The sequence below is a fragment of the Chiroxiphia lanceolata genome, chromosome 27 (genome assembly GCF_009829145.1).
Source record: "Chiroxiphia lanceolata isolate bChiLan1 chromosome 27, bChiLan1.pri, whole genome shotgun sequence".
Taxonomy (NCBI): Eukaryota; Metazoa; Chordata; class Aves; order Passeriformes; family Pipridae; genus Chiroxiphia; species Chiroxiphia lanceolata.
Window position 1 is genome coordinate 2,052,140 of NC_045663.1, and position 26,975 is coordinate 2,079,114.

Consider the following 26,975-nt stretch of genomic DNA (forward strand, 5'->3'; position numbering starts at 1 on the left):
CCCAACAATCCCACCCTGTCCCTCAGAGGATCATCCAAACCCTCGTCTGGCAGCCTTGGGGCTGTGCCCACTGCCCTGGGGAGCCTGGGCACTGCCCAACCACCCTCTGGGGAGGAAGAACCTTTCCCTGAAATCCATCCCAAACTTCCCCTGACACAGTTCCAGCCATTCCCTGGGTCCTGTCCCTGCTCACAGGGAGTAGAGATTGGAGCTGCCCCTCCTGAGGAAGCTGCAGGCTGCTATATATCATAAATATTATATTATTATACTTTAAATATAGATATAATTATTATTAAAAGTTGGTTTTTTATACATGATTAATGTTAATGGGTTAATGTTGCCCACAGGGGCACAAACACTGACCAGTGAGGAAGGGCTGGGGGGTCTCTGGGATGTCATTGCCACGGAGCAGGTTTGGGCCAGGAGACGCCTCGTGTTCCCTGTGGGATTGTGTCCCAGTGGAAGGAATGTTGGGAGGCATCAAGGCTGTTCCACAGTGTCCCTCCAGGCTCTGGCAGCTCCAAGGATCCCACGGGAAAATGTGGGATTTGCAAGTTCAGCTTCAAGCAGAGGCTGCTGTGGGATGAGGAGGATGAGGAGGGTGGCGTCCTTTGGGTTTCTCTGATGAAGGCACAGATCCAAACCCACAGGATCACGGAGTCATGGAGGTTGGAAAAGACCTCCAGGATCATCCAGTCCAACCTGTGACCCATCCCCACCTTGTCCCCCAGCCCAGAGCATTGAGTGCCACGTCCAGTCCTTCCTTGGACACTTCCAAGGGTGGGGACTCCAAACATCCCTGGGCAGTCCCTTCCAATGCCTGAGCATCCTTTCCATGGAGAAATCCCTCCTGATGTCCAGCCTGACCCTCCCCTGGCACAGTTTGAGGCCGTTCCCTCTCCTCCTGTCCCTTGTTCCCTGGGAGCAGAGCCTGATCCCAACCGGCTCCCCCCTCCTGTCAGGGAGTTGCAGAGAGCAAACCCACTGTTTCCTTGGATTTTTCTCCAGAGTGGTTGATTTTTTTTCTCTCTCCAGAAAAGCCTCCAAGAGCCTCCCGCTCTTCAGGAGCGTTTCCTGGTGCCACCACGAGCGAGGGGATCAGGTGATTCCCTCTATTTGGGGACAAAACTGTCCTGGGGGACCCTGAGCCAAAGGGAGCCCAGACTGGAATGCCAGGAACGGGGTGCAGAGAGGCCCTTCCCCATACCCCCACCCCGGGAACCGGGACACGGGGGGACCCTTCCCAGGCCCCCCAAAGCACAGGGAGACCCTTCCCCACCCCCCCGGGCCACAGGGGGGGCCTTCCCCATCCCCACCCCTCCCCTCCCAAGGCCCTCACCCCCCTCCAGGACCCCCCCCTCGGGCTTCCCTCCTCAGCGGGGACACCCCACAGAGCCCCAGAACGGCGGGCGAACCCCCTGAGCCCCCCGTGCCCACCCCGCGCCCTGCCCTGCCCCGGGGGCATCCACCTGCCGCCATCTTGGGGGCAGCACCCCCCGCCCTTCCACACGCACCCGCTCTCCCTCCCTTGTCGCCCGCAGAGCCGCCTCCCTCCCCACTCCCACCCTTCCCACCCCCGCTCCCCCCTTGTCCCCCTTTGTCCCCTCCCCCGGTGCCCCCCCTTCGGCGTCCCCTCAATTTACGCGGCGCGGCCCCTTTAAGACTCCCCGCGCGGGGCGTGGCCTCGAGGGGTGTGGCCGCGCGCGCGGGGAGGGGGGGCGGTTTGGGCGTGGCCGGAGAGCGCCGCTCGCTCGCGGATTGGGCCGCTCCCCTCCGGCGCGGCCCCGCCCCCTCGGGGCGGGTCACGTGACCCGGCGGCGGCGGCGGCGCCCGGCGCGGTGGACGCTGGAGGCCCAAGATGGCGGCGGAGCTGGTGGAGGCGAAGGTGAGGGGGAAGCGGCGCCGCCGCCGCCCCGCCCGCGGGATCCCCCGCGCGCCACTGGCGGGACCCCGGCGGGGGCGAGGAGGCCGCGGCGGAGCAGCGCCGCGAACCGCCGAGCGAGGCGCCCCCCCGGCACCGCCCCCGCCGCTCTCTCTCCCCCCCCCCCCCCCCTTCCCCTCAGGGGGCTGCCCCGCCCCGGCCGCAGGGCCGCGGCCCCCGCCGGACCTCACGGGCTTTTACCGGGCTGGGGCGACCCGCGGCGCCGCCGGCAACCCCTGCGGGGCTGGGCTGACCTCGCCAGTTGTTAATTCGCGGGATTAATTAGCGCAGGTGCTGCCCCCGCGCCCCCCGCCCGGTGCCCGGTGCGGGGCGGCCCTGAGGGCCCTCGGTGAGGGGGTGAAGCCAATTCCTGCCGGCGCTCGTGTTGTGTTCCCAAGGCGGCTCGTGCCGCCTCTTGAATGCCGCGGGAAGGGAGCGGGTTATCCCTCGGGATCCCTGTTTTCCCTCGGGATCCCGGTGCTCGGGCACCGCTGTGGGAGCCGGGGGTTCCCCGTGTCCCGCCGGGGGTGGGGGGGCAGCGCCCGGGACCGGCCGGTGCCTCCCCGCAGCATCCCGGGACAGCCGGTGCTGAAGGAGCGGCTGGGGGGTGTCCCCTGGGAAGAATTCCCTGGGAAGTGTCCCCTGGAAGTGTTCTTTGGGAGGAATTCCCTGGGAAGTGTCCCCTGGAAGCGTTCCTTGGGAGGAATTCCCGGGGAAGTCACCCCTGGAAGCATTTCTTGGGAAGAATTCCCTGGGAATTTTTCCCTGGGACGTGTCCCTTGAAGCGCTCCTTGGGAAGAATTCCTTGGAAGAATTCCCTGGGAAGACACCCCTAGAATCGTTCCTTGGGAAGAGTTCCCTGAGAAGTCGTCCCTGGAATCGTTCCTTGGGAAGAATTCCCTGGGAAATCACCCCTGGAAGCATTTACTGGGAAGAATTCCTTGGGACGAATTCCTTGGGAAGTCACCCCTGGAAGCATTCCTTGGGAAGAATTCCCTGGGAAGTCACCTCTGGAAGTATTTCTTAGGAAGAATTTCTTGGGAAGAATTCCCTGGGAAGTGATCCCTGGAAGCATTCCTTGGGGAGAATTCCTTGGGAAGAATTCCCTGGGAAGTCATCCCTGGAATTGTTCCTTGGGAAGCATTGCTTGGGAAGAATTCCCTGGGAAGACACCCCTGGAAGTGTTCCTTGGGAAGAATTCCCAGGGAAGTCATCCCTGGAAGCGTTCCTTGGGAAGAATTCCCTGGGAAATCACCCCTGGAATTGTTCCTTGGGAAGAATTCCCTGGGAAGTCACCCCTGGAAGCATTCCTTGGGGAGAATTCCTTGGGAATAATTCCCTAGGAAGTCACCTCTGGAAATGTTCCTTGGGAAGAATTCCCTGGGACGTGTCCCCTGGAACTGTTCCTTGAGAAGAATTCCTTGGGAAGAATTCCCTAGGAAGTCACCCCTGGAAGCATTCCCTGGGAAGAATTCCCTGGGACGTGTCCCCTGGAAGCATTTCTTGGGAAGACTTCCCAGGGAAGTCATCCCTGCTAGTGTTCCTTGGGAAGAATTCCCTGGGAAGTCATCCCTGGAAGCGTTCCTTGGGAAGAATTCCCTGGGAAGTCACCCCTGGAATTGTTCCTTGGGAAGCATTTCTTGGGAAGAATCCCCTGGGAAGTCACCTCTGGAAGTGTTCCTTGGGAAGAATTCCCAGGGAAGTCATCCCTGGAAGTGTTCCTTGGGAAGAATCCCTTGGGAAGAATTCCCTGGGAAGTCACCCCTGGATTTCTCCGGGATTTCCCAGGTGGGATCTGATGGAGCAGCCCCACGAATCCAGAGCTCTGAAATCCTGATTTTCTGGCAGTTAAACCCCTTTTCTCTTTAATTCCTTTTTATTTTCCCCCCCTCATCCAAGATATTTTGGGACACATCACGACTCCCAGAGATTTTAACTCCAGCTTTGGGCTTTGCAGATGAAATGACATCTTTTTAATGAAAAAGGAGAAAATCAAATGGCATTTTTCTCTCCAGTCTTAATTCCCACACATCCAAAAGTGGCTGTTAAGCATCTCTGCAATCAGCTGTAGCTTTCTTAATTAAAATAATAATAATAACCTGTAGCTGTTTTATTCCAGGAAATTATAAGACTACTGTAAATTCCACAGAAAACTGACTTTTATGTTTAGGGTTTTTTTTATAATTATTGAATTTAAGAGCGGGGTGGAGGTTTGGGAAGAGAGACCTGCTGGATCTTTGCTGCTGGATTGTTTTTGAACTGGGATTTCTTCTTGAAATCCCATATTTCCCCACAAACCAGGAAGGATATTGGGTGAATATGTGTGGATATCTATCAAGTGCATTTCCAGGGCAGCTTAAATTTTCAAACCCATGTACTTTATAAGCTCTTTTTTTTTCTTTATTTTGCAATTTTAAGGCTGTTTGGTTTCCAGGGAACTGCAACACCAACCTGCCCAAGCTGTAACCATGGAATAATTAACAGGAATAATTTGGGTTTTAACCTGATGGGAAGTGTGGCACAGCCTGGCCTTTAAATGTGCTGATGCTTCCAGGGCTGAATTCCCACAGAGAGGGGGAATTTTGGGAGGCTGAGATGGGTTTTCTTGCTTATCCCACGCCGGGATTGAGAATTCCAGGGAGCCACCAAGGCAGCTGCTGGCTGGGATCATGGAGTGCTTGGCACAGCACCCACGTGGGGCTTGGAGATGTTCTCTGGGAACACACTGCTCTCTTGAATCATGGAATCATGGAATCATGGAATCAGCTGGGTTGGAAGGGACCTCTGAGATCATGAATCCAAGCCTTGATCCAACCCCGCTGTGGTTCCCAGCCCATGGCACTGATGCCACATCCAGTCTCACCTTAAAAACCTCCAGGGATGGAGAATCCACCCCTTCCCTGGGCAGCCCATTCCAATGGCTGAGCACCCTCTCTGCAAAGAAATTCTTCCCGATATCCAACCTAAACCTCCCCTGGCACAGCTTCAGACCCAGCCCTCTTGTCTTGCTGATGGTTGCCTGGGAAAAGAGACCAACCCCCCCCTGGCTCCCCCCTCCTGTCAGGGAGTTGCAGAGAGTGAGGAGGTCTCCCCTGAGCCTCCTCTTCTCCAGGCTGAACAGCCCCAGCTCCCTCAGCCTCTCCTCACAGCACTTGTGCTCCAGTCCCTTCCCCAGCCTCGTTGCTCTCCTCTGGACCTGCTCCAGCCCCTCAATGTCCTTCCTGAGCTGAGGGCCCAGAACTGGACACAGCACTCCAGGGGTGGCCTCCCCAGCGCTGAGTCCAGGGCAAGAATCACTTCCTTGGACCTGTTGGCCACACTGTTCCTGCTCCAGGCCAGGATCCATTGGCCTTCTTGTCCCCCTGGGCACACTCTGGCTCCTGTTCAGCTCACTGTCCATCCCCACTCCCAGCTCCCTTCCTGCCTGGCTGCTCTCCAGCCCCTCTGTCCCCGGGGGTTGTTGTGGCCAAAGGTCAGGACCCAGCCCTTTACCTGGTTGAACCTCATCCCCTTGGAACCAGCCCAACTCTCCAACCTCTCCAGGTCAATACCATCTTAATATCCTTCCATCCTCTAAAAAAGGGGATGTTCCCAAAGATCCTGGGCATGGAGGAGGGATTCTGGAGGGGGTTTTTGGCCCATTCCTGAAATCCAGGACTGGTGACCCCGGTTTGCCTGAGCCTCACCTGCCACCCAGCTCCCATTGATTCCCTTCCTCTGCCTCATGCCATCACTACTGGGGAGGAAATTTTCCCTGGAATTCTCTTCCCAGAGGAGGGAGGGAATTCTCTTCCTGGGAGGTTTGGGTGCCTCGAGCCTGTGTGCTGAAGGAGTTCCTGTGCTCTTCTGCACGTGGGACCTGCTGCTCGAGGCCTTGGTGGGCACTTCTGCTTCCAGCTGACCTGTCTCCAGGGTGCTCACTTGGAGCATCTCTCTAAGTGATTTTTGTGTCATTTGATCCCTATCCTGGTGTTTGTCTGTCAGGGATTTCTGTGTAATTTGATGCCTATCCTGGTGGGTTTTTATCAAAGTGATTTTTATGTAATTTGGTGCCTATCCTGGTGGGTTTTGTTGAAGTGATTTTTCTGTAGTTTGGTGCTATCCTGGTGTTTTTCTGTTAGGGATTTCTATGTAATTTGGTGCCTATCCTGATGTTTTTATGTCAGGGGCTTTTGTGCAATTTGGTGCCTATCCTGGTGGGTTTTTATCAGAGTGATTTTTGTGTAATTTGGTGCCTATCCTGGTGTTTCCTATCAAACTGATTTTTATGTAATTTGGTGCCTATCCTGGTGCTTTTTATCTAAGTGATTTTTGTGTAGTTTGGTGCCTATCCTGGTGGTTTTTTATCAGAGTGATTTTTATGTGATTTGGTGCCTATCCTGCTGTTTGTTTGTCAGGGATTTCTGCGAAATTTGGTGCCTCTCCTGGTGCTTTTTATCACAGTGATTTCTGTGCAATTTGGTGCCTATCCTGGTGGTTTTTTATCAGAGTGATTTTAATGTAATTTGATGACTATCCTGGTATTTTCCTATCAGAGTGATTTTTGTGTAATTTGATCCCTGTGCTGGTGTTTGTCTATCAGGGATTTCTGTGTAATTTGTTGCTTATCCTGGTGGTTTTCTATCACTAATTTTTACATAATTTGGTGCCTATGCTGGTATTTGTCTATCAGGGATTTTAGTGTAATTTGGTGCCTGTCCTGGTGTTTGTCTATCAGTGATTTTTGTGTAATTTGATGCCTATCCTGGTATTTTCCTATAAAAGTGATTTTTGTGCAATTTGGTGCCTATCCTGGTGTTTTTCTATCAGTGATTTTTTTTTATCACGGTGATTTCTGTGCAATTTGGTGCCTATCCTGGTAGTTTTCTATCAGTGATTTCTGTGCAATTCGATGCCTATCCTGGTGTTTCTCTAATTTTTCTAATTACACCATTCCAATCACTGATCTCTGTGTCATTCAAACCCTTAAGAACCAGGGAAGCAAACCAAGCACCAACACCGAGTTTGCACAACTCTGGGGGTGGAACTTTTGACAGCTTGCCTTCTAATGAATAAATCAAGAACCGACAACCTTTGCCTCTCATAACTATAAGACCCTCTCCAATTTTTTATCCCCCAGAACATGGTGATGAGTTTCCGGGTCTCAGATCTTCAGATGTTGCTGGGTTTTGTTGGCAGGAGTAAAAGCGGACTTAAACACGAACTAGTGACCCGAGCTTTGCAGCTGGTCCAGTTTGACTGCAGCCCTGAGGTGTTCAAGAAAATCAAGGAGCTCTACGAGACTCGTTACAGCAAGAAGAGCTCGGAAGTGGCGCCGCCGCCGCCCCCGCAGCAGCAGCCGCCGCCGCCGCAGCCCCGGGCCGAGGCCCTGCCCTTACACTCGTCCTACGACCGCGGCAGCGCCGTGGCTCGGACTCTGCCCACCCCCAACATCGACTACCCCGCCCTCTACGGCAAATACCTGAACGGACTCGGGAGGTTGCCTCCCAAAGTCGCCAAGCCCGAGGTTCGCCTGGTCAAGCTCCCTTTCTACACCACCCTGGACGAGCTGCTGAAGCCCACGGAGCTGGGTGAGTTCGGGGGAGGGAGGGGGAGGGGGAAAGGGCCTGAGCAGAGTGGTGGGAAAGGTGGGTTTGAGGCTCTGGGAGGTTGGGAGGCAGGAGAAGCTGATGGATGTGGTGGTGGGGACCCCTTCCTGCCCTTCCTTCCTGCCCCCCCTCTCTTGCCCCCCTCTCTTGCCCCCTCTCCCCCTTTTCCTCTTCCCTTTCTTCCCTTTTCCTCTTCCCCTTCTCCCTCCCTCTCTTTCCCCTTCTCCCCCTTTTCCTCTTCCCTTTCTCCTTCCCTCTCTTTCCCCATCTCCCTTTTCCTCTTCCCCCTCTCTCCCTTTTCCTCCTTCCCTCTCCTCCATTTTCTCTTTCCCTCTCTCCCTTTTCCTCTTCCCTCCTCCCCCTTTTCCTCTTCCCCCTCTTTCCCCATCCCCCTTTTCTTCTTCCCCCTTTTCCTCTTCCCTCTCCCCCTTTTCCTCTTCCCTCTCCCCCTTTTCCTCTTCCCCCTCTCTCCCTTTTCCTCTTCCCCCTCTCCCCCTTTTTCCTCTTCCCCCTCTCCCCTTTTTTCCTCTTCCTCTCTCCCTTTTTCTCCTCCCCTTCTCCCCCTTTTTCCTCTTCCCTTTCTCCCCCTTTTTCCTCTTCCCCTTCTCCCCCTTTTTCCTCTTCCCTTTCTCCCCCTTTTTCCTCTTCCCTTTCTCCCCCTTTTTCCTCTTCCCTTTCTCCCCCTTTTTCCTCTTCCCTTTCTCCCCCTTTTCCTCTTCCCTTTCTCCCTCCCTCTCTTTCCCCATCCCACTTTTCCTCTTCCCCCTCTCCCCCTTCTCCCCCTCATACTTAAACTTTAAAGCCTGTTATTTATATCTCACCTTTCCAGTGCTTAAAGGTGGCTGATAACAAAGAGAGAGAGAGTGACTTTTTACATGGAGAGATGGAGTTGGGAAAAGGGGAATGGTTTTAAACTGAAAGAGGAGGGATTTAGGTGGGATATTGGGAAGGAATCCTTCCCTGGGAGGGTGGGGAGGCCCTGGCACAGGTTTTCCCAGAGAAACTGTGGCTGCCCCATCCCTGGAAGTGTCCAAGGCCAGGTTGGAGCAACCTGGGATAGTGGGAGATGTCCCTGCCCATGGAACAGGATGAGCTTCAAGGTCCCTTCCAACCCAAACCATCCTGGAATTCCCTGATTCTGTGACTTCTGGGTTTCCCTGTTTATTTTTCATCTGCCCTGACTCAGAAATCTCTCAGTTGATGATCTTTGAGGTCCCTCCCAACCCAAACCATCCCGTGCTCCTGTGATTTCCTTCCTTTCCTTAGACCAGGAACGTGGTCACTTGGAGGTGTAACTCAAAATCCCACCTTGTTTGCCTGTACCCTTCCTATTCCTATGGAATGTGCTGCCCTATTCTACACTAATACCACTTTTCAGCACTTAAAATACCTGACCTGAAGCATCCTGTGGATGAAAGAGGGTGGCAACACATCAAACTGTATTTTTTGCTTTATTTTTTGTGCTTTCCATGCTTATTTGTACGTGGTGCTGTGAATTTTTGAGGGGAAACTGGAAGAAGTGCCTTTTTTTTTTTTTTCCCCTGGGGCTTGGAGACTGATTTTTTGGTTTGGAGAAACAAAGGGTGTTGTCAGGGATGTTAAATAGAATGTTCTGGTAGCAAATTCAGCCTGTGGAGGGGAGAAGTTGTGTTCTGCTGAGCCTCATAAATCCAGGGGTAATGTCAGACTCCACAACTAAACCATCTGAGAACTTGGGGAAGCTGCTGGGAAAAAAAAATGTTGTGGCTTGGAGGGAAAAAAAAAGACAGGGAGAAAAAGAAAAAGGGCTAATTAGTCACTTTTGACATCGTTTTTGGAGGTGTTAAATACATCAAAACAGCTCAGGGGTGACAGTGGAAAGCTAAAACCTCGTAAATGTTTGGGGAATGGGTTTGTTCAGCCTTAAATGTGCAGTGTGTTGGTAATGCCAGGGGAGGGTTTTGAAGGAAAACTGATTTCCAAGAGGGTGGAAGAGCATCCAGAGGCAGGAGAAGAGCCTGGATGGACTTCCTGTGTTAAAAATTGGCATTAAATCTCCTCAGAAGCAAGGGCTCATTAAATGAGGTGTCTCCCCCCTGGAAGGTGACACCTCCCCAGGGTCAGCAGCAAATTCCCTGGAGCATATTTGGCTCATTTTCCATGGTTTCTGAGGAGCCAGGAGGAGCTGGGTGGGAGCAGATCCTCAGGTTTCGTTGTCCCAGCCCGGGCACAACCCACAACATCTTCCCGACACTGGTTTGATTTTCCCAACCTGGTAACCTGCAACTCTTTAAATCCTTCTGCAACTCTTTAAATCCTTCTGCAACTTTCTGATTCCTTCTGCAACTCTGTAATTCCTTCTGCAGCAGTGATGGGAATGAGGATACATTTGTGTCTCCCCAACCCGGGGTTGTCTCCCCGTGTTCCCTTTGCTCCCTTGGAGCAGCTGGGAGCTGGAATAACATCCCATTAAGGGGTGGCATTGTTGGGGTGTCCTGTGCAAGGCCAGGAGCTGGATGAAATGATCCCTGGGGGTCCTTTTCCAGCTGAGGATATTCCATGATTTTGTGATAAAACACTCTGAGGCAAACCAAGTGTTTTTCCACGTGGGAAAATGAAACCACTTCGTGGTTTGTTGCCTGGATTTCTCATCCTGTGCCTGGACCAAGCCTGAGCTCCTGCCCAGCTCCTGATGAAGGAGCTGGAAAATCCCAGATCCCTTTAGAACCCCCCCCTGCTCCTGGGGCTTTTCCCTGGGCTCCAACAGGGATATTTGAAGCTCCGTGCTGGGAGTGGGAGAAGCTTCATTTCCGTGTTCCTTCCTTAATGAACAGGCTCTCCTGCCTCTTGGAGATAATTGCTTTGGGATCAAAGGTGAGGTGGGTGATGCCTCATTTGGGCTTCCTGGAAGCAGATTCCCTAAAGGACTCTCCAATTACTGTTATCCTTGGAGAGGAAGGTGTTCCAGCTCAAAGCAGATCCGTCGGCTCCGTTGTGGAGCGGCCGATATCCCACTTTTTTTGGGGGGGGACACACCCCACGTAAGGTTTGAGTTTAACACCTAAATTATGTCCATGAGCACTCCCTGCTGTGGTCTGAGGATGAAACACAGAAGGATTGTTCTAATTGAGGGAAATCCTGAGATTCCCTCGGGGAGATGATGCTTCAAATGACTCCTGATCCGACGCCTCGGAGAGGGATCGAGCGCTGAGGCCTCTCCTGGGCTGGGTTTTGAGGAGTTCAGGGGAGTATTTGTGGTGCCTCAGCTCTTTGCTGAGCTCTTTCCTTATCCTCTGGCACCTTTTGGGGTGAAACAGTGTGAATGTAGGAATTCTCAGGGGTTTTTATCCCAAATATTTACCATGAAGTCCCCACCTTGGAGGTGTCCGAGGAAGGACTGGCCGTGGCACTCAGTGCTCTGGGCTGGGGGACAAGAAGGGGATGGGCCAAAAGTTGGATTTGATGACCTTGGAGGACTTTTCCAACCCAAATAATCCTGGGATTCTGTAGATAAAGAGCCTTCTGGAGGCACAACCAACCTTGGAGTGCAGCAAGGCCGCGTTGTCCGGAGGGTGCTGCCGGGATTTGTTGGGTTTCCCCTTGGATTGAGCAACTCTTCTCTCCTGTGGGAGCACTAAAACTGCTCCAGCCCTTCCCCAAAGCTGGAATTTGCCTTTGGAATCTCCAAAGGTGATGCCAACGTGACCTCTCTTCCCTGGGGATACAATAATGTGGGATATTAAGTTGGAAAACAAAGCTTTCTGCAGGGAAACCCCAAACCCTGAAATGAGGCCTTATTTTGGGGTCTGACCCTCCTGCTGGAGACCTTCAGGGGAACTTGGCCTCCCAGAGTGGGAATCCATTGCAATCCCAGAAAGTCTAGGATGAGGTTTGCCAAGTGTTTTCTTGGATTCTGGAAGTTTTGGGAGCAAATCCTCACTGGGAGAATTTGCTTAAAACTTGAGCTCCTGCTTTTGGCAGCTCTTAAATGAAGTTGATCCCAAGAGCCAACAGGAGCTGAGTTGTGTCCAGAGGCCTCTGGCCTGGAAAAAAAAGGAGAAAAGTCCCTTATTTTCCAACATTTAGCTTTAAAAAACCCCAATATTTTTTTTTTTCAGTGAGAGGTGAACACCTGATTAAGTTCCCTGAGCAGGCACCTCCCAAATTTTGGGCTCCTTCTCCATTTTAAAGGAGAGTTGGGACTTCACCAGGGTTTATCCCAGAGATTTTATTCCTGGTTTTTCAGGGAATGTTCTCTTGCCCTTCTCTCCAAAGCCCCCAGTTCTGATTTCTGCTGCCAACAAGATGCATCCCCAGGGTGTATCTTTGAGTTTTCTTTTCCCTTCAGCTGGTTTTTTTTTGTGTCCAGGTAAGTGCTTTGTGTCCCTCTCCAGCCCTTTTCCATGAGGAAGACTCCTCAATTCCTGCCTGGAGAAGGATCTCCCACAGTAAAAAAAGAAGGAAAACAGGGAAAATTTGCTGCTGCTGCTCATTTCTCTTCCTTCATACCCACAGCAGAGTTATTAACTCAAAAACATGACTGTTTTTTTGTCCTCTTTATGCCAGTTGTGCCTTTATATTTTTATATATGTGTGGTTTATATGCCTTTTATATCCTTATAATTTTTTTTTATAAAGGGAGAGCTGATATAAATGCAAGATAAAAAATGAACTTATGATTCATGAAGCTTATAATTCTCCTCGTCAGGTTTGCTTTGTCTTCGTGGGACACTGTTTATAACAACATTAAAAGTCACTTTTTGTTATTGTTCTTCTCATTCATCCCTTTCTAAAAATAACTCCTGAAATGCTTTGACTTGTGCTGGTTGCTTTTGGGCAAGAGAGATTTGGGTGGAGACTGGAATTCCACAAAAATTTCATGGGGGGTGTCTTAATTATTCCTATTTTTAGTGGCTTTTCTGAATATTTTAAAGCTGAATTACCAAATTTCACCTTTTGGAGCTCTCAGGCTTCCTTTTCACCACTTTAAATGGGTTTAATCTCCCGATTATTGGGGGCTAAAAAGCCACAGTTAACGCTGGGGGCTGGGAAAACACCTCTAAAAGTGAGTTTCTGGCCCAAGTCGTGTTTTGTCTGGTTTTTTTTTGCTGGTTTTGGGGTTCTCTGAGCTGAGCTTTTTGTTGCTGGGGTGGGGTTTTTTTCTTTTCCAGAACCTTCCTGCTCAACCTGGTGCTTTTCCATGGTTTTATCCCTTGGGGTTTTTTTGGAGTTCTGGTCTCACTGATGGGCTGAACCCAGGATTTGGTGGCTCCTTGATTATTTGAAGGGAGGGATGCTAAAAAATGCTAAAAAACCCCCCAAATAATAAAAATATATATTTTTAATATATATATTTCTTATTATATATATATTTCTTATTATATAATATATAATATATATAATAATATTTATATTTTATATATTATATGTATTATGTTAATATCTATTACTATATTAATATATATTATATGATATATGACTATATGTATAATATATATAATATAATAGAATTATATAATATATGTAATTGTATCATATATAATATAAAACATATATAAGTAATTATATATTATATATTTTATATAATATATTACATTATATATAATATATATTATATATAATAAGAATATATATTAAAATATATTTTTTTAGTATTTTAGTATATATATTATATATAATATATAGTGTGTATATATAATATATATTGTATAATGAAAATATATATTAAAATATCTATTATTTATTATTTAGGGTTTTTTTAGTATTTTTAATATATATATATAATATTATATAAATAGTGTATATATATAATATATATATTGTATAATAAAAATATATATTAAAAATTTTTTTTTATTATTTTTAGTACTTTTAGTATATATATTATATATATAATATGTATAGTGTAAATATATAATATAATATATATATTATAATGAAAATATATATTAAAAATATATTTTTATTATTTAGGAGTATTTTTAGTATATATATTATATATTATATATATAGTATGCATATATAATATAATATAGTATATAGTATATATAATATATATATTATATATAGTGTGTATATATAATATATATTATATAGTATATATTATGTATAATATCTATTTTATATATTATATAATAAAAATAATAAATCATACTAATAAAATAATAATATTGAATAACTAATAATACTAATAAAATCCTTAAAAAAACCCCCACAACTCCAAATCCTGTGCTGTTAAAACCAAACAGGAGAGCAATAAATCAGAATTTTCAAAACACAGGAAAACTGGGAGTTCTGTGAGAGAAAACAAGGCTTGGGACTCAAGAGAACATGAAAAAATCACCTTTTCAGGTTGATGCTCAATCTGCTTTTTTTCTCCTCCCCAGTCCCCCAGAACAACGAGAAGCTTCAGGAAAGTCCGTGTATTTTTGCATTAACACCAAGACAAGTGGAGCTGATCAGAAATTCCAGGTATTTTCTCCTTGGGTGTCAAGAATCCAAGAAAACACAGCTGATAATTCCTGTGTTCCCTCCTCATGGAAACTTTTGTTCTCTGCCAGGATTTGTTGGAGGCCACGGAAAGCAGAGCTTCTGGGAGGTGGAAGGCACAAATTTACCCCTTAAATCTGACTTTTGCTCTTCCAGTCTCCCTTTTCCATGGGGCAGGAAAAATGGGAATAAATCCTGGATGACCCCGAGCTTGTGCTGGGAATATCAAATATCTGCAAGGTTTTTTCCCCTTTCAAAAGGGGGAAAAAAACCAGACTTTAAAGCTTTGTTTTGCATGGGAAAAGAAGCTTCCTCAGTTGGGAAGGATGGAATAGGAACTGTCTAAGGAAAACCAGCTTGGATTAGGATTTTCCCTGACCTCTGGCATGGGAAAATGCAACTTTGGATTCCAACAATGAGGCTCCTCAAGAGGTGGCAGGGAGGTTTCCTCTTGGCTGACCTGCTCCCTTGGGCCCTGATGCAGAAGAATTCCTCCCAAAATGAGGCATAAAACCTTCCCAATATTTCTCTTCGTGCTACAGAGAAACATATTTAACAGATATTTATGTTCAAGGGTCGGAATTTCTCCAATATCCTGGTTATTGTGGGTTGACAGAAGGGGGAGGCTGTTGGAAAACTTCACAGAAAGGGGTTAAAAGACCATGGGATTCTTTCTTTCAGGGGGGGATAAAATACTGCTGGTTCTTGATGCTTTTTTCTCCCCATATTCAGATTTTGGGGGGAAAAACTGTCCCTGTTGAGGAACAACTCCAATATTTCTGAGAGTCTGAAATGCTCACACAGGTCCAGCTTTAGGTGTGATGTCCCCACCCCTAAAACTGCCCCATCAGCCTCTGTCTGTCCAGGTTTCATCCCTCCCATTCCCAAAATTTATCCTAAAGCCCTGACTTGGAACGTGAAATACTCTCAGGGGCAAATCAAGACTAATTTGGGGATTTTCCCCTAAAGCCCTGAGTCTTGTGCAGGAATTAGAGGGTGTTTCACACCCCTTTTTGCCCCCTAATAAAATCCCTTTGTTCTGTATATCCATGACTTCCCTGATTCCACTTCAGATCCTGTCAGGAATGGCCCTGCTGAAGGTTGCAATATCCTCAGAGGTGCCATAACACTCAGTCCCTTGGTTTGCATGAGCAGCTTTAGCTGAATAATTAAAACACAGGGAGTCTTGAACACTGGCAGGGAAACCTGACCTTAAAACCCAGTTTTTTATAAATTCTCACACAAATCAGCAGAAGGGAAAGGGGAGACTTTTCACCTGAAGAGTTTTAAAAGCTGTGGGTTGGGGCATTAAGCAAAAAAAAAAAAAAAAATAATTATAATGATTACAGAACCACTGATATTTACAGGGGGAATTGTGCAATTTAAATAAAAATCCTTGAAGTAATTTTTTTAAAGGAATGTTAAAAAATTAAGAAGGAGTGAAGCTCTTGAGTCTGGTAAAATTGGCAGCTGGGTTGGGTGGGTATTTGGGGTTTTTTTTTGTTTGTTTTGTTTTTTTTTTTAATTAATCTGAACTTTCTGTTTCTTTAATTTTACCAGGGAGTTGCAACCCGGGGTGAAATCAGTTCAGGTGGTGCTAAGGTAGGTCTGGGCATGGGGGCTGATTTCCAAACCCTAAAAACCCAGGAGAGATTGGAAGATCCTCTGGATGCAGGAAGGATTCCAGAGGGGCAGCTTCACACCGGGGGAAGGAGGGAACATTCCAGCACAAGGCAGCCAGTTTTCCATGTGGATTTTGTAGCTCCAAAGAGAATTCACAGGGAGCTGTAAAGAGCACAAAGAACTGTCTCAAGCATCTTAAACTCTGCTTTTTGACCTCCTCTTGCACGTCCTGCTGGAGTTGGTGCTGGACAAGTGGCCCATCAGCTGCCACACCTGGGTTGGCTCCCCTGTGGGATTGGGATGTGGGATGTTCAGGGCTTTTTGGGCACTGGAGATGTTCAGAACTGTGCCCTTTCTTTTCCAGAATCTGCTACACAGACACCAGTTCTCCTCAGGAGGATCAGTACCCTCCCAACATCGCCGTGAAGGTGAACCACAGTTACTGCTCCGTGCCGGTAAGGATTCGTGGGATCCAGGAAGGATTTGCAGGATTCAGAAGGGAATTCCATTTTCCTATGAATGCCAAGAGTTGTAAAAATGCCCCTGCTCAGTTTAAAGCTAATTTTCTGGTGGTTTAACCTCGTTGTTAATGAAATTCTGTAAAAAAACTCACTTCTGCTTCATGCTCTGACCATTCAGCTCCGTGTTTTTCCCCCCATCCTTGAGAGCTGAGTGGAATTCGGTGGAGCTGACCCCGTGGAGGAGTAAAAGGTGAATAAATACATTTAATCCTTCTGCCTCAGGGCTACTACCCATCAAACAAACCCGGGGTGGAACCCAAAAGGCCCTGTCGTCCCATCAACCTCACGCACCTCATGTACCTGTCGGCGGCCACCAACCGCATCACGGTGACCTGGGGCAACTATGGCAAGGTGGGTGCCAAGGGAACCGCCCAGAATTCCACAGGCAGGGCAGGAGAGCAGCCCTGCTCACCCTCTGCCTCCCCTCTCTCCTCAGAGCTACTCGGTGGGGCTGTACCTGGTGCGACAGATGACCTCGGCAGAGCTGCTCCAGAGGTTGAAAACCATCGGGATCAAACACCCGGAGCTCTGCAAAGCACTTGGTGAGTCCCTCTGGCTCCATGAATCCTGGAATCAGAGAATCAGCCAGGTTGGAAAAGACCTCTGAGATCATCCAGTCCAACCCTTGATCCAACCCCGCCGTGGTTCCCAGCCCGTGGCACTGATGCCACATCCAGTCTCATCTTAAACTCCACTCCCTCCCTGGGCAGCCCATTCCAATGGCTGAGCACCTCTCTCTGGAAAGAATTTCTTCCTGATATCCAACCTAAACCTCCCCTGGCACAGCTTCAGACCCAGCCCTCTTGTCTTACTGCTGGTTCCTGGGAGAAGAGCCCGACCCCAACCTGGCTGCCCCCTCCTGTCATGGAGTTGGAGAGAGTGAGGAGGTCTCCCCTGAGCCTCCTCTTCTCCAGGCTGAACAGCCCCAGCTCCCTCAGCCTCTCCTCATGGGAATTATGCTCCAGTCCCTTCCCCAGCCTCGTTGCTCTTCTCTGGACCTGCTCCAGCCCCTCCATGTCCTTCCTGAGCTGAGGGCCCAGAACTGGACACAGCACTCCAGGGGTGGCCTCACCAGCACTGAGGGATGTCCTGGCTGGAACTTCACAGAATCCCAGGATATGCTGGGTTAGAAGGGACCCCCAAGGATCATCCAGTCCAACCCTCAGCCCTGCACAGGCCCATCCCCAAGAGTCACACCCTGTGCCCCAGAGGATCATCCAAATACCCCTTGAGTGCTGTGCCCACCGCCCTGGGGAGCCTGTTCCAGCACCCAAGCACCCTCTGGGGGGAGAACCTTTTCCTAAGATCCCAAGCTAACCCTTCCCTGGCACTCCAGGCCATTCCCTGGGGTGCTGGCAGTGGGCACTGCAGTGCCTGCCCCTGCTTGGCAACAGCTGCCACATTTTTTCCTTTCAGTTTTTACCTGACTGGTCTTGCAGAGCTCTGAGGTTCTCCTAAACTTCAGAGGATCCTCTCGTTCTCCTGATGCTTCAGCTGAGCACTGGGAGCCATTCCCTCAGAGCCAGCACTCCCAGGATGGCCTCTGGAGCTGGGAGTGGCAGGCAGAGGTTCTCCAAGCAGCTCTCCTGCCTTTTCCACAGGCCTGTGCCTCCGGTTTTACTGAGTCAGGAACTTCAGGGCAGAGATCAGTTCCATTTGGTGACTTTAACCAAGTAGGGATGTTGTCTTTATTCCTGTCCCTTTGGGTTTTGCTGCTTGGCAGTTGTTGGACAATCCAGAACTTTGCTTTCATTGCTCTGCTCTGTTCTGTGAGTGATTCCCTGTCACTCAAGCTGCCCTTTGGCTTTGGTGGCATCTCATTGCTGACTCACCTTCCTTTGCATAAAAGACTCTGTGGAGTTTAGCACAGGGACATTTTCTAAGAACAGAGGTCATGGCTGTGCATCCCAAACACCTCGATCCTGATCAGGAGATCCTAGAAAAAAAAAATCCATTTCTCCTTCCCGTGTCTCCCGAGTTATTGATGCTCTGACAAAGAACTTCATAAAAAAAATTAAGCTGGGATAAAAAGGCTCCTAATGGGAAGAAAACAACCCCAAATCTTGTAATCTCCTGGGAATTTCACATGTGAGAAGTCACTCTCTAATTAGAGCTGGGTGTTGCAGGACTGCATGTAACCTCCCTGTCTGGAGATGTCTCGTTATGATCTGAAAAGGTCGAAAGAAATGGGTGACTTGCTCCAAAGGAAAATGGTGCTGGAAGTGTCAAAGGCCGTTGCAGGCAGCAGTGGGAGCAGCAGCTCCTCCTCAGGACTTGGGGAGCAGTTCAAAGCTCGTTTTGTTGATTTTTTTTTTTGGCACCCTTGGTGTGGAACCTGCCCGTGTGGGACCCCCCTGCCTGCTGCTCTCTTTGATTGCCCTGCAGCTCCTCTGGGTTTTCTTTTTGGGGATATGCAGCAGCAGGGGAAGGAGCCCTCCTTTCCTAACATCTGATCCTTCCCAACTATATCCTGGATGGCTGCTGGGATGGGTTTTTCCATGGCTGCCTTGCTCTGAGCTGGGAACCTCTGGCTCTGTTGGTGTTCCTGGGAAACATTCTGCTGGAATGACTGACCTGGGCAGTGTAGGAGCTGAAGAGCTGCAGTGCTAAGAGGAGGCTCATTTACCTGGTGGGAAAATGATGGGATGTGTTTACTCTCAATTTGACTTTATCCCTGCTTTCTGACCAGCTGAGCCTAAACTGACTTCGCTCCTGAAGTCTTGCCATGAGCTGGAGCTGAATCCATCCACTCCTTCCCTCCCTGGGAGGGAAAAGGACTCGTACACAGCCAAGGGCTGTGGGTGAGCTGCTCCTCCTGTGCTGCACCTTGTTTCCAAGGTTGGAATTTGCAGCTGTTCAGTGTTGTGCCCTCTGCTCTCCCTGCAGTGAAGGAGAAGCTACGCCTGGACCCGGACAGTGAAATCGCCACCACGGGTGTCCGGGTGTCCCTCATCTGTCCGGTGAGTCCGGCTGTTCCCGTGGGATCAGCCTGGTTTGGGTTGGAAGGGACCTTAAAGCCCATCCAGTGCCACCCCCTGCCATGGGCAGGGACACCTTCCACCAGCCCAGGTTGCTCCATCCCGACCTTGGACACTTCCAGGGATGGGGCAGCCACAGTTTCGCTGGAAAATCCATTTCACGGCCTCGCCACCTTTCCAGGGGAGAATTCCTTCCTGATATCCCATCTAACCCTGTCCTCTGTCAGTGGGAAGCCATCCCCCTTGCCCTGTCCCTCCATCCTTTGTCCCAAGTCCCTCTCCAGCTCTCCTGGAGCCCCTTTAAGCCCTGGAGGGTGCTCTCAGGTCTCCCTGGATCCTTCCCTTCTCCAGCTGAACCCCCCCAGCTCTCCCAGCCTGGCTCCGCTCCTCTATTTAGACCGTTTTCACCCCAAACCCCAAACCCCCTGCTGGACCAGCATTACAAACTCCCAAATCCTTCTCCTTCAGAGGGGAACTGGGGGATTCCTGGGCTGTCCCCTGGCTGACGTGGTGCCCTTGGTTCCACAGCTGGTGAAGATGCGTCTGTCGGTGCCGTGCCGGGCGGAGACCTGCGCGCACCTGCAGTGCTTCGACGCCGTCTTCTACCTGCAGATGAATGAGAAGAAGCCCACGTGGATGTGCCCTGTGTGTGACAAACCTGCCCCCTACGACCAGCTCATCATCGATGGGTGAGCTTGGACCCCTCCCAGCCCCTTCCTCTCCTCTCCTCGTTCGCTCTGAGCGTCTTCGCTCGAGAGGTTCCGCCTCAAAGCTCTCCCCCAAATTTATTCTGCCGGTGCAGAATATCCACTCTGAAGTGTTGCAGCAAGACCCAGATCTCTCTGTGCCATTCTTGGGTTGGTTGTTTGTTTTTTTTTTTTGGAATGCACTGAAGCATTTTGAGGATTGACAATTTGCTGCCTCGCTCACAGGCTGGTGTCTTGGTTGACGAGATGCCTCCTCGCACGGAATAAATCCCTTCGTGAACACCCGGGAAGAGGATTTTTGACAGGAAACATCTTGTTTGCCTCGGTGTGAGGTGCTCAGCAGCTCACAGGCAGTTCATGGCACGCTGCAAATTTGGTCTGGGGACCTTCTCCATCAACCAGAGCGTCCTGCCCTCGAGACTGAGGCACAGAGGCAGTTTTGGGAAGAGTTTGTTCCATCTGTGTGACTGTTCAGTACAATTCCTGTGGCTCTTGTGGGTGTCTTGGTGACAGGGCTGGGAAAGATCCCTCAATAGAAACTCCTGCTGTATTTTCCAGGGGGGAAAAGCAGGAGATTCAGATGCAGTGGAGGGACAGAATTAAATGCTTTGGTTATGTTGTCCAGGCTGGAGGTTTTCCCCATTCACTTAGACTCCCTGAGCCTCCCAATCCTGGTTCCTCTGGGGACACCCAGTGGGGGTTGATCCCTTCCTTGGAGTCTTTAGGGCCCCCCAGGTCTCTATGGGATGTGCTGGGAGGGATCAAACCTTTGGTGCAGCACTTTTGGGGTGGGTTTGGAAGCAGCTTTGTTGCCCCAAAATTCTGGGAGCCCGTCTGTGGGCTGGGACCACCGGCAAGCCCCGAGCCACCCCCAGGACTGCTGGAGCCAGACACGTGGTTCCTGCCTTCTGGAAAACCAGCTCCACCCTCATGGCTCGTGCAATTGGCCTGTGATGCAGGTTCCCTCAAAAGTGGGGAGGGTTTAGAGTGGTTTTTGGGGTGCATCCAGCTCCCCTGGCACACGAGTCTGTTCCCAGGGCCGGGCCGATGGTTCTCGGAGCGTCACCGTGTTTGTGGCTCCTCGTTGGATCCAGGAGCTGTGGCTTTCCAGGCAGTCTAGAGGCTGGAGCAGCCTCAGCACAGATAACCTGTTTGCTTTGTCCTCTGGCCAACCCCAACAGGAAAATCCAGTTCCTTGGAGATCCCTAACAAGGGGAAGGTAGGAGGGGTTGGGCTGTGGAAGCCCCTCGTGTCCTGGGTGAGGAGGAGGAGGAGGGTGTCACAGGGGAAGGCTCAGCAGCCTTTAATCCCTGCTCTGCACTGCTCAGGGATGAGTTTTGGTGCTGGTTCTGTTGGATGAAGGTTGTTTCAGATTCCCTGGAAGTGGCTGAGGAAACCTGGCACTGTGAGTCAGGGAAGAGCCAGAGGCTCCCGAGGAGGGAGGTGGTTGGTCGGGTCTGGGATCCTCAGGGCCTTGTCAGCTTTTTGGGAAGTGCAGCTTGGTGGTTGCTCTGCTGGATGATGGGATTGTCCGTGGAGACAATTCCTGCAGGAGCTGGGCAAAGCTGAAACTCTCTCACTGGTGGGGCCTAAAGCTTCTCCTGAGCTTGTAAGTTTTTTGCTACGAATTCTCCCTTCTCCTTGAAGGGAAATGCTCGAGTCCAGGGGGGAATGAGACCTTGCAGGTCCAAATAAACATCCCAGGCAAACAGTGGGACACAGGGAATAAAGCAAACCCCCTGTTTCTCTGGGCTCAGGGCCTCATTCCAGTTGGATCCCTGCAAGGCCTGACCTCGAGGGATCCACTCCAGGTGTATTTTCAGTCCTGAACAGGCTTTTCCTGTTGCAGGGAGGCTCCATGTGTTGTTTTGGTGGCAGCTGTGGAGATTTGGGAAATAAAACTAGGATGGAAGCGAGGTGCTGCTTGCTGGATTGCTGATTTCCCAGTGTGACAGGATATTTCACCTTCTGCTAATGCCACGGTGGGAATGTCCCTGGGAATGTCCCTGGGATGGGGCAACAGGCTCTGCCTGGAAGCAGTACCTGGGAAACTGGGTGAAGAGGCAAAACTGTCTTTAATTGCACCTAATTAAGGTGGTGCTTGATGGTTTGGGTGCTCCCAGTCGGGGAGGCCTGGGATGGTTTCACCCTCAGAACCGGCGCTGGTTTTATGGGGAATAAATTCCACGACTCCCAAGGGCTCCCAGCTCAGGAGCCTTCTGCCAGCATCACATTGCCTTGAAATGTAGGGCTGGTGAAGGTAGAGGATGCAGAGTCACTAAAGACACTGTGCTGGTTGCCTGGGGTGTGACAGCTCCTCCTGTCTCCCGTGCAGGCTCCTGTCCAAGATCCTGACGGAATGTGAAGACGCGGATGAGATCGAGTACCTGGTGGACGGCTCCTGGTGTCCCATCCGAGCTGAGAAGGAGAGGAGCTGCAGCCCCCAGTGCCCAATCTTAGTTCTAGGTGAGTCCCCATGGGGATAAAGGCTTGAAATCCCTGTAGGAAATCACAGGATTCCAGAATGGTTTGGCTTGGAAGGGACTTTCAAGCTCATCCTGTTCCGTGGGCGGGGACACCTCCCACTCTCCCAGGTTGCTCCAACCTGGCCTTGGACACTTCCAGGGATGGGGCAGCCACAGCTTCTCTGGGAAATCCATTTCAGTGCCTCCCCACCTTGCCAGGGAGGAATTCCTTCCCAATATCCCACCTGCCCTCTGGCAGTGGGATAATTCCTTCCCAGTATCCCACCTGCCCTCTGGCAGTGGGATAATTCCTTCCCAATATCCCACCTGCCCTCTGGCAGTGGGATAATTCCTTCCCAATATCCCACCTGCCCTCTGTCAGTGGGATAATTCCTTCCCAGTATCCCACCTGCCCTCTGGCAGTGGGATAATTCCTTCCCAGTATCCCACCTGCCCTCTGGCAGTGGGATAATTCCTTCCCAGTATCCCACCTGCCCTCTGGCAGTGGGATAATTCCTTCCCAATATCCCACCTGCCCTCTGGCAGTGGGATAATTCCTTCCCAATATCCCACCTGCCCTCTGGCAGTGGGATAATTCCTTCCCAATATCCCACCTGCCCTCTGGCAGTGGGAAGCCGTTCCCTGTGTCCTGTCCCTCCATCCCTTGTCCCAGGTCCCTCTCCAGCTCTCCTGGAGCCCCTTTAGGCCCTGGAAGGTGCTCTCAGGTTTCCCTGGATCCTTCCCTCCTCCAGTCTGACCATCTAGGAGTGCTGGAACATCCCCTGCCCTGGGTTTCACTCCCTCCTCTCTCCCCCCACCCTCTCCAGGCTCCTCGGATGTGAACGGGCTCCTTCCCCCCCCCGCCGGCAACGGCGAGAACGGCAAAGCCCCCGCAGATGTTGTGGATTTAACACTGGACAGCTCATCCTCCGAGGAAGAGGAGGAGGAGGACGAGGAAGAGGATGATGATGACGAGGGACCCCAACCCAAACGACGCTGCTCTTACGAGAAGGGTTTAGTCTCTGCCTGCTGACGTGGCTCCGCGTCCCGACGGACACACTTGAATACTCTGGTGCTTATTAAACTGGAGGAAAGGGGGAGAACGTCCTCTCCCACCTCATCTCCCTCCCTCCCTCATCTCCTCTGACTTTCCTCTTCCGAATTATTCATTAAAACGAGAGAGAGAAAAAAAAAAAAAAAGAAAACAAAAAAAAAACCACAAAACGCGAAAAAGAGAAAAAAAAAAAAAAAACAAACCACAAACAAACCATTTTGAGCTGCTTCTTGGTTGGAAAACGACCCCACTCAGAGCCTGACCCTGAACTGGAGCCTGAAGGAAGGAAAGTGTCTTAAGCCAGGCAGGATCCTCCCTCCCCTGGATACCAGGATCAAGGGAGTTCACCTGCACACCTCCAGGACACCCAGCCCTGCATCTCCAAAGCCGTGGGCAGTTTGATCCTCTTGTTAAATAACCATTCCTTAATTAATCTAAAGGTTTTGCTGGGGGTGGGGGAGGGAGGGGGAGGGCAGGGTTTGTGTGTGAGGGGGGGGGTGGGGTTGTATAACCCAGCAAGGATAGAGGGGAGGGTTTGTAGGGGTGGGGAAAAGGGAGGGGGCATGGGGTGCCAGGGCTGAGCTGGCGGGGTTGGAAGCGCACTGTTCTTAGAGAGGAGCTCCAGCAGCTCTGCACCTCATGCAAAGAGACACGGTTGGAATCTTGATCCTAATCCCAAGGGAAACGTAGAGATTTGTGCGTAGTGACTCGTTTTAGTTGAGCAGAAGCCATGGGGGGGGGAATGTCGGGAGGGAGGGGAGGGGAGGGAGGGGCTGGAACCACAAATCTGTTGTATTTTTGAAGTGCAATAACTTGGTGTTTTTGAAGACTGACAAGGGCTGCGCATTCCCTTTTCGTTGAGGTTGGTTCTGGAGGGCAGTCACACCCCCGGGGGTGGGGACAGGGACCTGCAGGGCACCCCCACATCCCTGGGGACAGTGGAGTGACCTGCAGGACTGTCACATACCCAGGGGTGGGGACAGTGACCTGCAGGACTGTCACACCCCTGGGGACAGTGAGGTGACCTGCAGGCCAGTCACATACCCAGGGGTGGGGACAGTGACCTGCAGGACTGGCACACCCCCTGGGGACAGTGGAGTGACCTGCAGGGCAGTCACACCCCCTGGGGATGGTGACAGTGACCTGCAGGACTGGCACACCCCCTGGGGACAGTGGGGTGACCTGCAGGCCAGTCACATACCCAGGGGTGGTGACAGTGGCCTGCAGGACTGTCACACCCCTGGGGACAATGAGGTGACCTGCAGGACAGTCACACCCCCTGGGGATGGTGACAGTGACCTGCAGGCCACCCCCACCCCTGGGCACACCTGGGGATGGTGACCATGATCTGCAGGACTGTCACACCCCCTGGGGACAGTGGAGTGACCTGCAGGCCAGTCACATACCCAGGGGTGGTGACAGTGACCTGCAGGACTGGCACACCCCCAGGGATGGTGACCGTGACCTGCAGGCCACCCCCAGACTTGGGGATGGTGACAGTGACCTGCAGGTCACCCCCACCCCTGAGGACGCCTGAGGATGGTGACAGTGACCTGCAGGACTGTCACACCCCCTGGGGACAGTGAGGTGACCTGCAGGCCAGTCACACCCCCAGGGGTGGGGACAGTGACCTGCAGGCCACCCCCAAACTTGGGGATGGTGCCCGTGACCTGCAGGACTGTCACACCCCCTGGGGACAGTGGGGTGACCTGCAGGACAGTCACACCCCCAGGGGTGGGGACAGTGACCTGCAGGTCACCCCCACCCCTGGGGACACCTGAGGATGGTGACAGTGACCTGCAGGACTGTCACACCCCCAGGGATGGTGCCCATGACCTGCAGGCCACCCCCCCCCCCCAGGCACACGTGGCACTGAGCAGGAGCAGGGCAGGGGGGGCCCTTCCAGAAAATGCCAGGGGGGGAATCTCAGTTTTTAGCCAACTACCTCGGTAACTCCAATTCAGGTTTCTTCGAGCCCCGGGCCCGGCCGGGCGGGGGGAGGGCAGGGCCGAGGGCTCCGGGCTTTCCACTCCTCTGTCCCCCACTTTGGTGCCAGAGCCAAAGCTGCTCCCGTGCTCGTGACGGCAAAACGTTGTTGCTTTTGAGTTTGTGACCCGTCACCCTTTTGACTTTGATGTCTCAGAGAGTTTCTGTCCTGACCTTTGTCCGCCGACTCCTCCCGGCTCCGCTGCGCTCTGGGCCTCGCCGGCTTTTCCCACCTGGACCCCGGGATGGGCAGGGAAGGGCCCTGGGCTGTGCCCAGATGCCCCCGTGCCCAGGGGTTGGCCCAAGGCTGAGCTGAGACCCCTGGGCACTGGGCAGGGGGGGTTTGGTGTTGCTGGGCACTGCCGGACCCCAAACCCTCCATCCTTCCTTCAGCCCTTGCCCTGGGCACCCCAAACCCTCTGTGCTTCATCCTTCCTTCATCCTTCCCCCTGGGCACCCCAAACCCTCTGTGCTTCATCCTTCCTTCATCCTTCCCCCTGGGCACCCCAAACCCTCTGTGCATCCTTCATCCTTCCCCCTGGGCACCCCAAACCCTCTGTCTTTCCTTCATCCCTTATCCTGGACACCCCAAACCCTCTGTGCTTCATCCTTCATCCTTCCCCCTGGGCACCCCAAACCCTCCATCCTTCCTTCAGCCCTTGCCCCTTGGCACCCCAAACCCTCTGTGCTTCATCCTTCCTTTATCCTTCCCCCCTGGGCACCCCAGATCCTCCAACCTCCCTTCATCCCTTGCCCTGGGCACCCCAAACCCTTAGTGCTTCCTTCATCTTTCCCTCAGGGCACCCCAAACCCTGCAATCTCCCTTCATCCCTTGCCCTTGGCACCCCAAACCCTCTGTGATTCATCCTTCCCCCCCTGGGTACCCCAAACCCTCCATCCTTCCTTCATCCTTCCCCCCTGGACACCCCAAATCCTCCATCTCTTGTCCTGTGCACCCCAAACCCTCTGTCTTTCCTTCATCCCTTGCCCTGGACACCCCAAACCCTCTGTCCTTCCTTCATCCTTCCCCCCTGGGCACCCCAAATCCTCCATCCCTTGCCCTCTGCACCCCAAACCTCCATCCTCCCTTCATCCTTTACCCTGGACACCCCAAACCCTCTATCCTTCCTCCATCCCCTCTGGACATCCCAAACCCTCCATCCTCCTCCATCCCCCCCCAGCACTCAGGGCACAGAGAGGGGGGTATTGGGGGGGTGTTGCTGCATTCCCAGCGCTCCCCCCTCGCTCCACAAAATCCCACCTGGAGGGAAAAGCCCCCGAGGTCCCCCCAGAGCTGCCCTAAATCCCAAACTCCTCCCAACCGCCGAGGGGTCACCCCAGCAGCTTTGGGGGCTCCTCTCCCACTCCCCCCCCTCTCCCACATGGGGTGGGGGGTCCCTGAGCTCCCAACCCTCCCTGCCCGGCTCCGTTTCGCCTCCAGACCTGGAATTTGAAGGCAAAAAAGGGAGGGATTCTCCCGTTTTCTCCCCAGGTGCCCGGCAGGGAGCGTTCCTGGAGCATCCCGGTTTTACTTCCACGGGGGAAACTCGCACTTGTTTGCCACAGGCTTTTGCTTTTCCTTCTCTTTTTCCTGGTTGTGTGTAAGCAATATGTTTTCAGGTTGAAACAGGGGTGGGGGGTGGGGAAAAAAAAGGGGGATTTAAA

At 51.7% G+C, this 26,975-nt stretch overlaps 1 protein-coding gene across 1 annotated transcript; it reads left to right on the forward strand.

Moving 5' to 3' along the window:
• The first annotated feature begins 1,781 nt into the window (after positions 1-1,781).
• On the forward strand, positions 1,782-23,484 carry PIAS4 (protein inhibitor of activated STAT 4). Its single transcript, XM_032711836.1, has 11 exons — positions 1,782-1,885; positions 7,041-7,491; positions 13,874-13,958; positions 15,537-15,578; positions 15,964-16,054; positions 16,343-16,471; positions 16,557-16,662; positions 19,007-19,080; positions 19,627-19,787; positions 22,141-22,271; positions 23,098-23,484. Exons 1-11 carry the CDS (start codon positions 1,859-1,861, stop codon positions 23,301-23,303), a joined length of 1,503 nt encoding a protein of 500 aa, XP_032567727.1. The 5' UTR covers positions 1,782-1,858; the 3' UTR covers positions 23,304-23,484.
• The last annotated feature ends 3,491 nt before the right edge of the window (positions 23,485-26,975 follow it).

What these genes read in the sequence shown, in the direction of transcription:
- PIAS4 (XM_032711836.1), top strand. Translation starts at nt 1,859, where the DNA reads ATGGCGGCGGAGCTGGTGGAGGCGAAG. An exon ending in GGGTGTCCCTCATCTGTCCG is followed by an intron (nt 19,081 to 19,626) that starts GTGAGTCCGGCT and finishes TTGGTTCCACAG; the next exon opens with CTGGTGAAGATGCGTCTGTC. An exon ending in GTGCCCAATCTTAGTTCTAG is followed by an intron (nt 22,272 to 23,097) that starts GTGAGTCCCCAT and finishes CACCCTCTCCAG; the next exon opens with GCTCCTCGGATGTGAACGGG.